This window comes from Archocentrus centrarchus, unplaced genomic scaffold, assembly GCF_007364275.1.
Source record: "Archocentrus centrarchus isolate MPI-CPG fArcCen1 unplaced genomic scaffold, fArcCen1 scaffold_26_ctg1, whole genome shotgun sequence".
In the NCBI taxonomy this organism is placed as follows: Eukaryota; Metazoa; Chordata; class Actinopteri; order Cichliformes; family Cichlidae; genus Archocentrus; species Archocentrus centrarchus.
In genome coordinates, this window is record NW_022060256.1 from 4,317,388 (window position 1) to 4,329,578 (window position 12,191).

Below are 12,191 nucleotides of genomic sequence, written 5' to 3' on the forward strand. Positions count from 1 at the left end.
CGTCTCTCTGTGATCTCCCTTTTCTCTCTTTTCTCCCCCTCACCCCCCAGCAGGTATTGTCAGATGGCTGCCCCTCCCTGGCTCTGCTGGGGGTCCTCCTTCTCACCATCAGCAAGTGCTGCTCATAGAGGATCATCTACTCATCTCTCTCTAATACTGTAGTGCCTTTACTTTACAATATAAAGCCCTTTGAGACGGCTACTGTGAGCTGGTACCGTAGAAATAAGAGGACAGAACAATATTTACACACAGACAAAATTCTTAAACGTCCATTTTTTACTGGCATGTAGCCGCATGTTCATCGTGACTTCAATGAAAAACAGCTCAGATGTCCAGAGACATCAGAGGAGACGTGTGCAGGATACACACTGTGTCCTGTGTGTGTAAGTAAAGGAGGAGGTAGGACAATACAGGAACAGTCTGGCAGGAAGGAGGCTCATCAGGCATGGAAATCCTATGCAAAACATGAGTAAAAACCTCTCTAGGAAGCGGGAGAAAGGACAGAAAACCAAAGGCGTGCTAAAGCTAAACAGCAGAGACCGGACATTCCTGAGGACACAATGCCTCTTTAAGACGAGCCCATCTTCCCTTCGGGTCCCGTCCTTTCAGCGTGATTATGAGCCTCGTTTGGGATTTAGTCTGGGAAGGAACAGGAACAGATTGGCTGTGGGCAGCAGCAGCAACAGGAGGAGATGAGAAAGCTGCAGCTCAGCTCAGCTCGCCGGCTCTGCTCTGCAAACAGTCACATGCTCGTGTTTATGCTGGAATGAAGGAAAATGACATCCAATGTGGGTTACAAGCTGTTCTCAGTCTCCATCTGCATAATGTGGACACCTTAAACCAGGAGCAAAGTGGAAACTACAGTGACGCAGTGAACACACAAACACAGATACACAATCGGTAAACAAAGACAGAGGAGAAGCTGCAGGCCTCTGCATTTCATGTACTTTCCCTTAAAAGAATAGGTGACTCTAAATGATTACGGCTCATTAGTTCAAATGCAAATTACACAAGTGCACACAGCAGCACACAACTGGCTCCCGAGCATAATACACTTTGTACACTGAGAGGCCAAATTACTGTCTGTGTGACTCTAACAATAAAAGATATTTGGATTTCCTTATAAAACGTAGTGTAAACGGCCTCCAACCAAAATTCATTGCTCACAATGAGCTCAGAGGTTATCATTATAAACTGTGACGTATGATTTGTGAGGACTGTCCTCAAAGTGGGGCGGTCAGTCTCGACTGTTTCTCAGAGGGCGCCACATGCGCTGCCGGAAGTGGAAAACTGATCAATGATAACGACCGAGACTCACACACAGAACAAGCACCACAAAAAACACAGTAAACACAGAGTTCGGCTCGTGGGAGGGAACACGGTGTCCCGCACTGCGCTTCATGACCTCTGCTTCCCCCCTCAAACCGTCCACATTAGAACAGCAGTTTAGTCATGGTTGTTAGCCTGGAGACGTGAAGAGAAACTGATGTAAAAGCAGTGGTCACAAAGAAGCCGACTGAGGCACAAGAACAATTCACATATTTCTGTTCAATCAGCTGACAGTCAGGAAGAAGGATGTGTATCCCACACTGCTCCGAGGGGTTTCCAGTGACCTCAGATAAGAAGCACAAGTGTTGGAGTCTGTTTATGCGCGATGGCGCCGACTGCGGTGTTTTCATGGACCCAAACAAACATCATCTTTTACTGATGACATCATCTAAGACCGGCCTGACGAAATCCTTTAAATTCTGTATTTTGTGCAGCTGGTGTTAAAAATGTACTTTTCCATTTTCACAAGCTCTGAACTTTAAATGTCACAAACACTTTCTGGTAATAAATCAACAATTTCTTTTAATGCTTTAAAGTTACATTTTTTTTATTTGGGGGAAAAATTCTCACCATCATTAAACTACTCAAAAAAAATCAAGTGCTGCGTGCTGATGCACTTTTAGAGGGTACTTAAGACAGAGCAAAAACCTTTTAACATAATTTTTATGACTAATAAATATTAATTTTGTGTCTGGAAAACAAAAATCCAAATACATTCACTTTAAAATGTCTTTTTATTTTAGCCATCAGATGGGTGAATTATTTGACCAACTAAATAACAGCCCCATTATATTTCATATAGGAATGGTTTTAATGGCTCCTATACCGAAACAGGTTCCTTTATTCTAAATGTAATTAATGATGGTTTCAATCATTTTTTTCCCAACTTAACATAACTGAGCCATTTTCATCGTCACTCTGGGCATCGAGACTGCAGAAAGCTTTGCTTCCACGAGCCACACATCAGAGCACAGCATCACAATCACGCTTAATCATAAACTTTCCATCATCCTCGCCACAACAATCGGACACTTCCTGTAAGAAACCTGGAAAGTTACAGGAGAAGCAGACTGACGGACTGATGGTGGATATAAAGACAGAGCTGGAGCCATAAATGCTGCGCTCACCCGAAGGTTAAAGGAGCCAGATGTTGTCTGGGAGAAAAATTAATCCATTATTTGATTATTATCTTTCATTGTGACTGCATTACATACTCAGCCCTGCGAATTACTAGTGTGGAATTATTAAACAGCGTTTGATTGTATATGTTGTGTTATTAATCAGCAGAAGCAGACACAGTGAAGCAGATATCGTGTGGAGCTGCAGTCGTACCTTCAGGTCGAAGTGGGCGATCCGTTTGGAGTGCAGGTAATGGACTCCATCCAGGATCTGCTTGAGGAACTGCGTGGCCTCCTCCTCGCTCAGGGACTCCTTCTCTGCCAGGAAGTCAAAGAGCTCGCCTCCGGCCACCCTGGACGAGGAGAACGAAGGACGGGAAGGGGGAGAAACAGAAAGTGAGATCTCTGAGATCAAAGCCAGCGACAAATCCCTGATTAACACAGCTCAGCTGATGTAATCTAATCATCCTGATGCTTTACAGGCCGACCGATTTACACATCCAGGAGATGTTAAACCAGCGCTGTTTGCAACAAACTGCTTTAAGTCAATGAACCCTTCACGAGAAACAACCTGCTGGGTTATTTACTCTGAGACGCACACAGTGGATCCAGCAGCAGCTTCACATGCTGACCACTGCTTTAGATTCACTCACATTAATACTGCATCTTACAAAAGATTTAAGAGAAGGGGGTAAAATTAAACTCATTAATATCTGACATATGAGGTCATATTAAAATTCTGTTGCATTCTTCATTAAAAAATAAATAAAATAAAATTCCCTGTTGAAGACCAAGACATGAGCCCACAGCTCATCTCTCCAAGCTTATGAAGTCCGACTGGGTTTCACAAAAGTTCATTTAATAAAACCTCGGTGAGATTCAAAACTTATTACATAATTATGTAAATTATGAAGGCAAAGAGATGTGAGGATAAATCCTGTCTCTCACTTCTAGAAAGAGACTGCAGCGGTGATGTTCTGCACACGCATGCTTCCTCTCACAGTTACATGCTCTGGACTCTTCCCCATCACTGTTTGCTGTATGAACGTGTGGGCTGGTCCTCCCCGTATGTTTGCAGGTTCAAACACCGGTGTGTTCTTATATCAGTGGCCTGCTTCCTTTTCTCTTCAGACCTCTTCAGGTCCTGACACTCTGAGGTCCCAGGACCGTCTGTTACTGTCTGTTCCAAACGTCACGGCTGAGACGGCAGAAAGACCTCAAACTGCAACTCAATCAATGACTTTAAGGCACCTTTAAATAATGTGGACGCGACCGCATCGGGCTGTAGATGTTTGGCTGACATTTTTTCACGACATGCAGATCACCTTCTTGTACCTGCGTTTAATCTTATCCTGTTACGGCTGCTGTCTTGGCCTGGACTGAAAAAGAGATTTTAATCTGACTGTGTTTTTTCTCCTGGTTCAATAAAGGTAAAATAAAATAAAAAGTAAAAATTCAGAAAAGCATTGAACAGGGAGACGGGGATGGAGAGAGGACGGGGAGCTGTCGCGGTCACGCTGAGATGATGCGAGTGAAAGGCTGCAGTGTGTGTGGGGGGGCAGATAAGTGTAATTACCACCATCAGTATTCAGTCTGTGAGCATTTACTCAGCCTTCAACACATGCAGACACATGCTGACATTAAAGGTGAGGAACTGAACGACCTGATCTGATCAGCTGATTCTCCCTCTTTATTCATTTATTCATATTTTACTGCTGTATATAAAATGCAGTAACTTCTTTTTTATTTTGCTGTGGAACAATTACCACCAATCAATGCCTTTGCCGATTATTCTGCTGGATAGGAAGCCTGCAACCACACACAAACACACACACACACACTTGCACAATGCCACCCCTCTGAGGGGGAAACACGAGAGCAGCTGCACAGCTGGGAGATCCACCCACTCTTTACTTCATCATGTGCTTCAGTGGTTCACAGGGTGCAAACACACATTCACACACAGGAAAGCAGCTTTCTGTCACCTCGCCCTCTTTTTGAACAAGTTATCGCTGTGTGTCATTATCATGGCTGCATTTACACAGAGTGCAGCACGACAGGGAGGCGATGTGGAGGACACAAAAGGGAACAACATGATGGCTGGAAAAAAAACATCATATCTAATTTTATTTCTGCACACGGTGGACCAGGAACAGTTCACTTTGTTTAAAAATACCAAACTGTCCCATAATCCCTTCAGTTGTTACCACTCTGACACAAACAGATGACTTCAAGAGAAATCCTCTTAGAAACAGAACACATTTCTCATTTCAAAAATTAAAAATCTATACATACAAACTGACAGCTCTCTGGTCTCTCTACTGTGTGTGTGTGTGTGTGTGTGTGTGTGTGTGTGTGTGTGTGTGTGTGTGTGTGTGTGTGTGTTCTCTTGGTGCTTTTTGCAGATGTTTTATTGGATTATCTGACTAATTATATGACTTTCTGATGTTTTTTGCTGCAGTTTTGGAAAGTATTCTGTTACTCTGTTACTTTGCACTCATTAGCTGATGTGTGTCTGTGTGTTGCACCTACACAGTTTATGAATGCAGGGTCCAGAACATGGGTGGTGTCGTGGTGGCTACATCAATCTATTATATTGTTTTTTGCCTGGTTCTAACACATAGCTGCAGCTAGAAGGTGACAGTAACGCACCTACATGCAGCTGTAAAAAGTCTTGTGTGAGACTCTTTCAAAATAAAGGAAAATGAGGTCCAGTGCAAACTCCACCGGGTCAGGTTAGGTGGTGGTGGTGGTGGTTTGGGGGGGGGGGGCAATCTTCACCTGCCAGCATAAATTAAATGAAATACTACCAAAAGCAGCCTACAGAGAGTTTAAAGAGCTCCTCTTGGCAAAGCAAATGTGTTTGGCAGAACAGTGCATTCAGATGATGATTCTGATTGCAAATGCAGGACGATAGGACAAGTTTATTAAAACTAGAAGAGAATTATGGCCTAAACTCAGATTTAGATCAGGAATCCGTATTTTTTGTTTGATAGGTCGATGTGAAATTAACAGCCACGTTACATATAATAATGAAGGTTTGTTGAGTGCAAAACTTTGAAGCAGAAAGCACCCACAGCAGGTGTAGCCTGTTCCCTGAACCGAGTTGTTTACCTCACAAGCATCAAATCAGATGGCACCACTCAATATTTTCATCTTCTACGAGCAACACGTCACACAAAGACAGCCTGAATGGCACGACAGTTTGATCACTGTCAGCAGATCAGAGCGCATCGCCTGCAAGTGCATAAACACATTCATCCATAACTAGTTATGAAAATGAGCTGCAATACGGCTAAGAAGGAGTGAGGACTTCAGAGAAGTTAAAGTGCTGTTATGCAGAAATATGTGACATGTATGTAAACACTATGATCTCACAGTAATAAAGCATCCATCTGTCCATCCATCCATCATCCATCCATCCTAGATGCCCAGATGTCATCCCGATCATATATCAGAACCAGTTCCTTCTGATGTGAAGGAACAGCAGCTCTACTCTGAGCCCATCTCAAACGACGAGAGCTCCGACACCATTCACAGGAAGCTCACTTTTTCTTCTATGCACAGTCTCACTCGTCCGGTCACCACCCACAGCTCGAGGCTGTAGGTGAGGACAGGAGTGTAGATTGGCCAGTAAATCAACAGCTTCTCCTTCACGCTCAGCTCTTGCTTGAGCAGAACAGACCAGTGCACATCACACACTGCAGACGCTGCTCCAACCCATCCGTCAGACTCCTGCTTCCTCCTGCTTCCTTTGAGCCATATTGTTTTTCAAAGACTCATTATCTCCACAGCCTTGTGCTGCACTCTTCGATAAGAAAAAAGAAGCATGAAGTTTATTGGTCAAATTTCTCCGGACACAAAGCAAATCAGAGAGTCTAAAAAATACCGTTACTGTACTGAAAATTAACACGTTAACAATGCAGCGTGTAAGTGAGCAGTGAGGCGTGAACAGTGTGTGCTGTGGAGGTGTTAGATGGACTCAAAGTGAACACAATGATATCGAGGATAGATGGATGTCAGCTGGAGCAGAGGTGGAGGTACTGGGCCAGCCTTTGTAACGGCCTGTGGGTAAAGCTTAGCTCAGCTAACATCCCCGACAGGGTGAGACGCTAAAGCCTGAACATCCCAGCTCGAAACACCAACATCCCTCGAGAAGGAGAGAGCAGCCAAGCCAGAAACTTGTTGATTTTTAGGACATAACTGCAGCGTTCTTTGACAACTGCAACTACTGCAGCAAAGCAAACGTGCTACATGATAGGACTGATTTATTTAATAGATCCAAAACCTCTAAGCTCAGTGTTAAAAAGCCACAAGAGAGGAGGTATACAAGAGAATTTAAATATGAACTGAAGCACCACTATTTTTATATGCACGAATGTACTCAGTAAACTGCTTTTGGGAGGTTATTATATGGTAATGAGGCTCATTTTTCTCTGATTTTCCTGTTTGAACCTGTAATTTAAGAGCCCATGAAGCCAGTCCAATCAGGAGCGGGAAGGCTTCACGTTTGGTGTTTTGGGAACGAGGAAACATTAAAACATTCGCACAAATACGGAAGGACTAAAATAACAGAACATATTCTAACACATTAAACACAGCCTGAAGAATATAACAGAGAAATACATAACACAAAAAGATTTACTGTAGATCACTGAAGTTTATTTGAAGTCATATTCCTGAGCTGGAGACGAGCCACGGGCTGACCACAGCCAGCATCACCTGGTGGGTTCTGTGCCATCATTTCAAATGTGATCATCAGACAGGAATGCTGTCAGGAAACTGCCACGCTGAGCATCACACTGCAGCGTGCAGCAAGGAGACCTAATTATTGAGGTGAACTGCTTTTGTGCTGAATAATGGTGGCAGGTGGATACTTGTAATGCAAACATGACTGATCTTATAGTGTTTGAAGCTGCATATAAGCCTGTAAAACTGGTTCAACTGGTGCACGGGGAAGGAAAAAGCTGCCACGTTACAGCTCGAACAGGCTGCAGCTCGGCGCACGCTTACAGTCAGCCTACAGCGGATAGCACGCAGCCACCATGGGCTGTTTTATATCAGTGTGACCCTCATCTGTGTGAACACAAAAATCAGGTTTTAAGATGCTACTTTAAATAAAAATGTGAAGCTGAACACAAAAGGCGGGGACAGATCCACTCACAGCTCCAGGATCAGGATGACCTCAGCCTTGTTTTCGAAGACTTCGTGCAGCGTGATGATGTTCGGGTGCTGGATCTCCTTCAGGATGTTCACCTCGCGCTCTATGTCATCCCTCGTCACCCCCCGTCGACTCGACTTGCTGCGCCGCTTCTTGATGAATTTGGCAGCGTACTCCACACCCGAGGTCCTGTGCCGACATCTCCGGACAACAGCAAACTGACCGCTGCGAACACGAGAGAACAAAGCTGCATTATTAGTGAATGCTTTAAAGCCTGCTTACTGCTAAGCTACATCAGGAGGAAGGTGCTGCTGGGCGGAGTTTGTTCTTTTTGGACCAAGGAAGGATTGATGCACCTCTTATTCTCAGTATATATTCTGCATTAAATCAGTCACATAAACAAAAAAGACACCCAACAAAAGCAGACCTGCTATGCTCATATATTCTGGTGGATTAAACATGACCAAAGTTTCAAATAATGAGGTCACTGTATGCAGAACAAATCCCTGTGAGGCCAAAGGTCAGGCTTCAGACTTCTCTAAGCACTCAGTTTACAGCTGTTTTTTTCTACTCTTGGCTCTGTCTGATGTCAGTGAGAGGGCGTATTCTCTCATGATCACCCCCCCCCCCGGCTGTTCTGTTTGTGAGGAGCAGCCAATCAGAGGAAAGTTGGCAGCTTGTTTCAGACAGAGGATTAATTAAGGGGCTGCACAAAGGCCCTGTCTAAGATAAGTGAGGATTGACTTGAACTGTGAATGCAAAGCTACTGTAACAGAGACCGAGGAAACAAACAAAATGACCAGAATGCATCTGATTTAAAGTTAAAAAGGCAGCGCAGGACAGGATGAGCACATTAAAAATGAAAAACTAACACACATAATACGATGGCATATAACAGGAAAGGGCAGTGTAATTAACCGTTCAGGGCAGACCTGGAAGAATTAATAATACATAACATAGATGTGTAACAGTAAGCTGCAAGGACCTTAAAAACAGACTTTAGGCTGCATATATGCATCACTTTCAATATGGTAAACACAGATATCTAAGCCAGCAGGAGTGGGCGGGATTATGAGACGAAAACTGGTGATCAGGGACAGCTTTAATTAATAAGTGGTGGATGAATCACGGCTGATGCTGCCTGAAACAGAAATAGCAAAGCACAAGCAATAAAGACACCAAAATATAAATTCAGATTCAAATCAGGGCAACGTAAGGACAGCCTGTGGAGACGTTGCCACAACATTCCCGTGTTAATCCACCCGCGTTAGAGCTCATGTCCTCGTTCCCCCCTCCCACTTTAAAAAGGTAACTCGGAGCTTTCAGCTCACTAAAAGTTTTACTAAAAACCCTGAAACCAGATGTGCACCTCTCTCAAAATGAACTGCACATCAGTGTCGACACATCTCGCACGTGCACAAATAACAGCAACACAGGAGGAGAATTCAGGCATCCACGGTACAAATTTTAGAAAATTAAAAAAAGAAAAAACAGGAACTGCTAATTACATACTCAATTAGATAATTAATCCATGGATGGTGTCTGTAACCTGGACCCGGATCGGGTGGAGAGCACCACCATCACTGACTGCAGGAGGAGTTAAAGTCTGTTTGTGGGAGGGCGGGCATCCTGCAGCTGAGTTCTGCTCCATTACATATTTTTACAAGCTGCGTCTTCTTTATTAGCTCATTATAAAGCACCTCACACGCCTCCAGTTTGTTATCAAACCATCAGCAACGCTTTGCAAACAGCGGCTGACGTCACAGCGGCTTCACCGACCTCTGACATGCATGTTTGTTTCTTGGCATCATGCAGTCGCCACATAATAGACAACAGACAAAATATTATCTTCTGGGAGGGGCTAGAAACACATTTCTCTATCACCACAGCTGCCCAGCTGTTTTCCTCCCTACAAGTCCATCTTTATCACATGCTGCAGGAAAAAAAAGCTCCTGTTCAAGTAGAATAACAAAGGCAGCACACATCAGCACTTCTACTGTTTCAGCAACCCAAATGTGGTGAGCCTGCGTGACAATTAATCTATGCATCAACAACACGGGAACTGTTATGGAAATTCCACCGTCATGTTGCCATGCAGCGCTGTGGTTCAATGCGATCAGACTGCTGAGTCCTCTGCCACTCGACCAAAACAGTGCCAGAAAAACCACTTGGGGAAGCAGGGACACTTGGCTGAGGGCTGTTGACGCCTCCGCGAATGTGCCTCCTCACGGCCCTAGCAATCATGAAGCACTTAGTGTACCAAACACCCACAGAGGGAGGAAGGGAGTAGGGGGTGAGAGAAAGAAGAGTGAGAGAAATGAGAGAGTGCCACATTCTGTCTCTCTTTTTTGTTTTTTTAGATTTCCACAGCAAGATTTTCACGCAGATTTTGAACAGAGAAGCTATCTGGCAGACGCCTTCTCTGCCTTGGCCAAAAAAAATGGACAATAAAGCGAGAGCCCTGCGCCGTCATCTGACTCCCTCAGTCCTGCCAAGACTGGAGTGCACAGTTGTCAGGAATTAGTTCAGTTAGTTAGCTCTGTGTGTCTCCTGCACATCCTCGCTCCACAATGTGACTTCCAGTTTGTATAAAGGCAGGATCCAGAGTGTGCGTCGAGCCAGCTGCAGAGCAGATTTCTCACTGTCACCCCGATCTGGCCCATAACAGTCGTGGCTCTAATGGGCCAATCGGTGGTGCCTGAAGCCAAGTGGAAAAATAAAAACCATTTGATTTTTAGAAGCAGGCTGACCAAAACAAAAGACAGAGTACAAATGACTCCATACCCCCTCCCCTGTCTTTGATTCAGTTTCATAAACAAGCAGAAAGATGGAGTTGCTGTTCCCTGAAAAATAACGGCGCTGGCAGATTAGTGCTGCAGTGGCTGCACGTGGCTCATACACTGACGGGCATTGATCGCTTCTGTCTGCAGCCAAATCGACAGGATTGTGCTTCTCATTCAGTGAGAGTTCATCAAAGTTTAAAACAAATATTCTTCACTTCTGTGAGCAAACACAATCATTTTGGTAATTACACTTTTCTAAATGGTTGTAAACACGTCGTAAGCAAAGAAAAGCTCAATGCTGTTGCCTCTGAGTCGTTCCTGCCAACCAAACAACAAAAACCATCTCCTCCATGAGCACTGTGTGTGTTTTTGTGTAAACAAGTCTATCATTTAAATCCCTACTTCATACGTGTGTAGTTGTTTTTGTTAACCATAATGTGTGACTTGAAAACCAAAACAGGAGTGCAGGTAGAGTTCAGTGCAGACGGGTGCAGGTGTTTCAGAGGGACGTGCAGACATCACCAATGAGCAATAGTCAAAGTTCAAAAACCTTTAAAAAGCCAGCAGCTGGCAAACAATCAAAAGCACCAAGCACAGATCCAGATCCAGATCCAGATCTCAGCTCAGACAGCTGTCCTTCATCCTCAATCCAGGCAAGATGAGCTTGATGCTCCTCACAGTGAGCGACTCGTTATCTGCAGACACTCGAAGCCCGGGTCTCATCTCAGAACCGGGGAGAGCTGGATCAGTGCACAGCTAAAGGCTTATCACACAGCGACGCAAACAAACATCAGAATTATCGCCTAATCAGCCGCAGCAAGGTGATGAGAAACAGTCGGGGGGGGGACCACAGGTTTAAAAGGAATGATGTCCTCTGATTGAGCTGGACACACGAAGCAGACAATGCAATGAGGAAGAGAGAGCTGAGGATGAGGGCTTTCTCATGCTAATAACACTCAGCCTGGCCTCACCCTGTTGTTGTTTCCATCTCTGTCACTAAGGCTCCGAGCAGAAAGAAAGGACAGACACACAGAGGAAAGCAGAGCGCTGTACTTCACTGGGTGCATGTAATATAATAAGAGTGCATGCGCACACAGCTCCATAATCTGTGTTCACATGACCGGTCACCTGTTACACACATGCACAGCTGCAAAGGGTAAACTGGAAGTTCAACTCGACAGAAGAAGCAGGCGTCGGAACATCCTTCAAACGTTCCAGCGCTGAACGCTCGTGGAATCTGTGAAGTCGTGAGACCTGCTGTGAAAATCTGGTTGAGGATGAAAAGGAAAACAACTGATTTCCTGTTCCCGATGATACACCATCTGTGCTCTTCTGAAGACTTTCTGTGACTCTTCAGAAGTGAATATTAATTATTTACTGAGTGCAGAGTAATCCTTCCAACGCCTTCATTCACTCATGAACATACGCCAGTACGTCAGTGAGAGGATGCAAACATGTGTCCTGGGAGGATTTTATTCTTTAAGAGACGCACACAAAGGGAAACAACTCTAACTCACAAATGATCAGCACACTGAAAAGTTCTCTGCACGATAAAAAGCACTTGAACACACTGGAAAATAGTCAGTGTGACATTTTGTAAGTGCTCTTCTGCTGCCTGACAGTTAAACAGACGCGTGAAGCCTCAAATTCACACCACCATCAAATTCCCTCAAACAATACACACAAGGTTCACTGCTCATCACAACGCTACAGCCCAGTGTTAATGAAGAGCTTTGTGAGTCAGCACAGCTGATATCCTCCATGTAAAATAATATCTACCCGACTGAATGAATGCCAGCG

The 12,191-nt window shown here is 44.4% G+C and overlaps 1 protein-coding gene across 1 annotated transcript in view; it reads right to left on the reverse strand.

The window, feature by feature from the left end:
* The window catches only part of dapk1 (death-associated protein kinase 1), a 75,106-nt gene that overhangs the window by 38,846 nt on the left and 24,069 nt on the right, over positions 1-12,191 (reverse strand). The window contains exons 3-4 of the mRNA XM_030723728.1: positions 7,612-7,833; positions 2,662-2,800 (exon numbers count right to left, since the gene is read on the reverse strand). Of these exons, the coding sequence (XP_030579588.1) occupies positions 2,662-2,800; positions 7,612-7,833 (361 nt within the window). The remainder of the gene's footprint in view (positions 1-2,661; positions 2,801-7,611; positions 7,834-12,191) is intronic.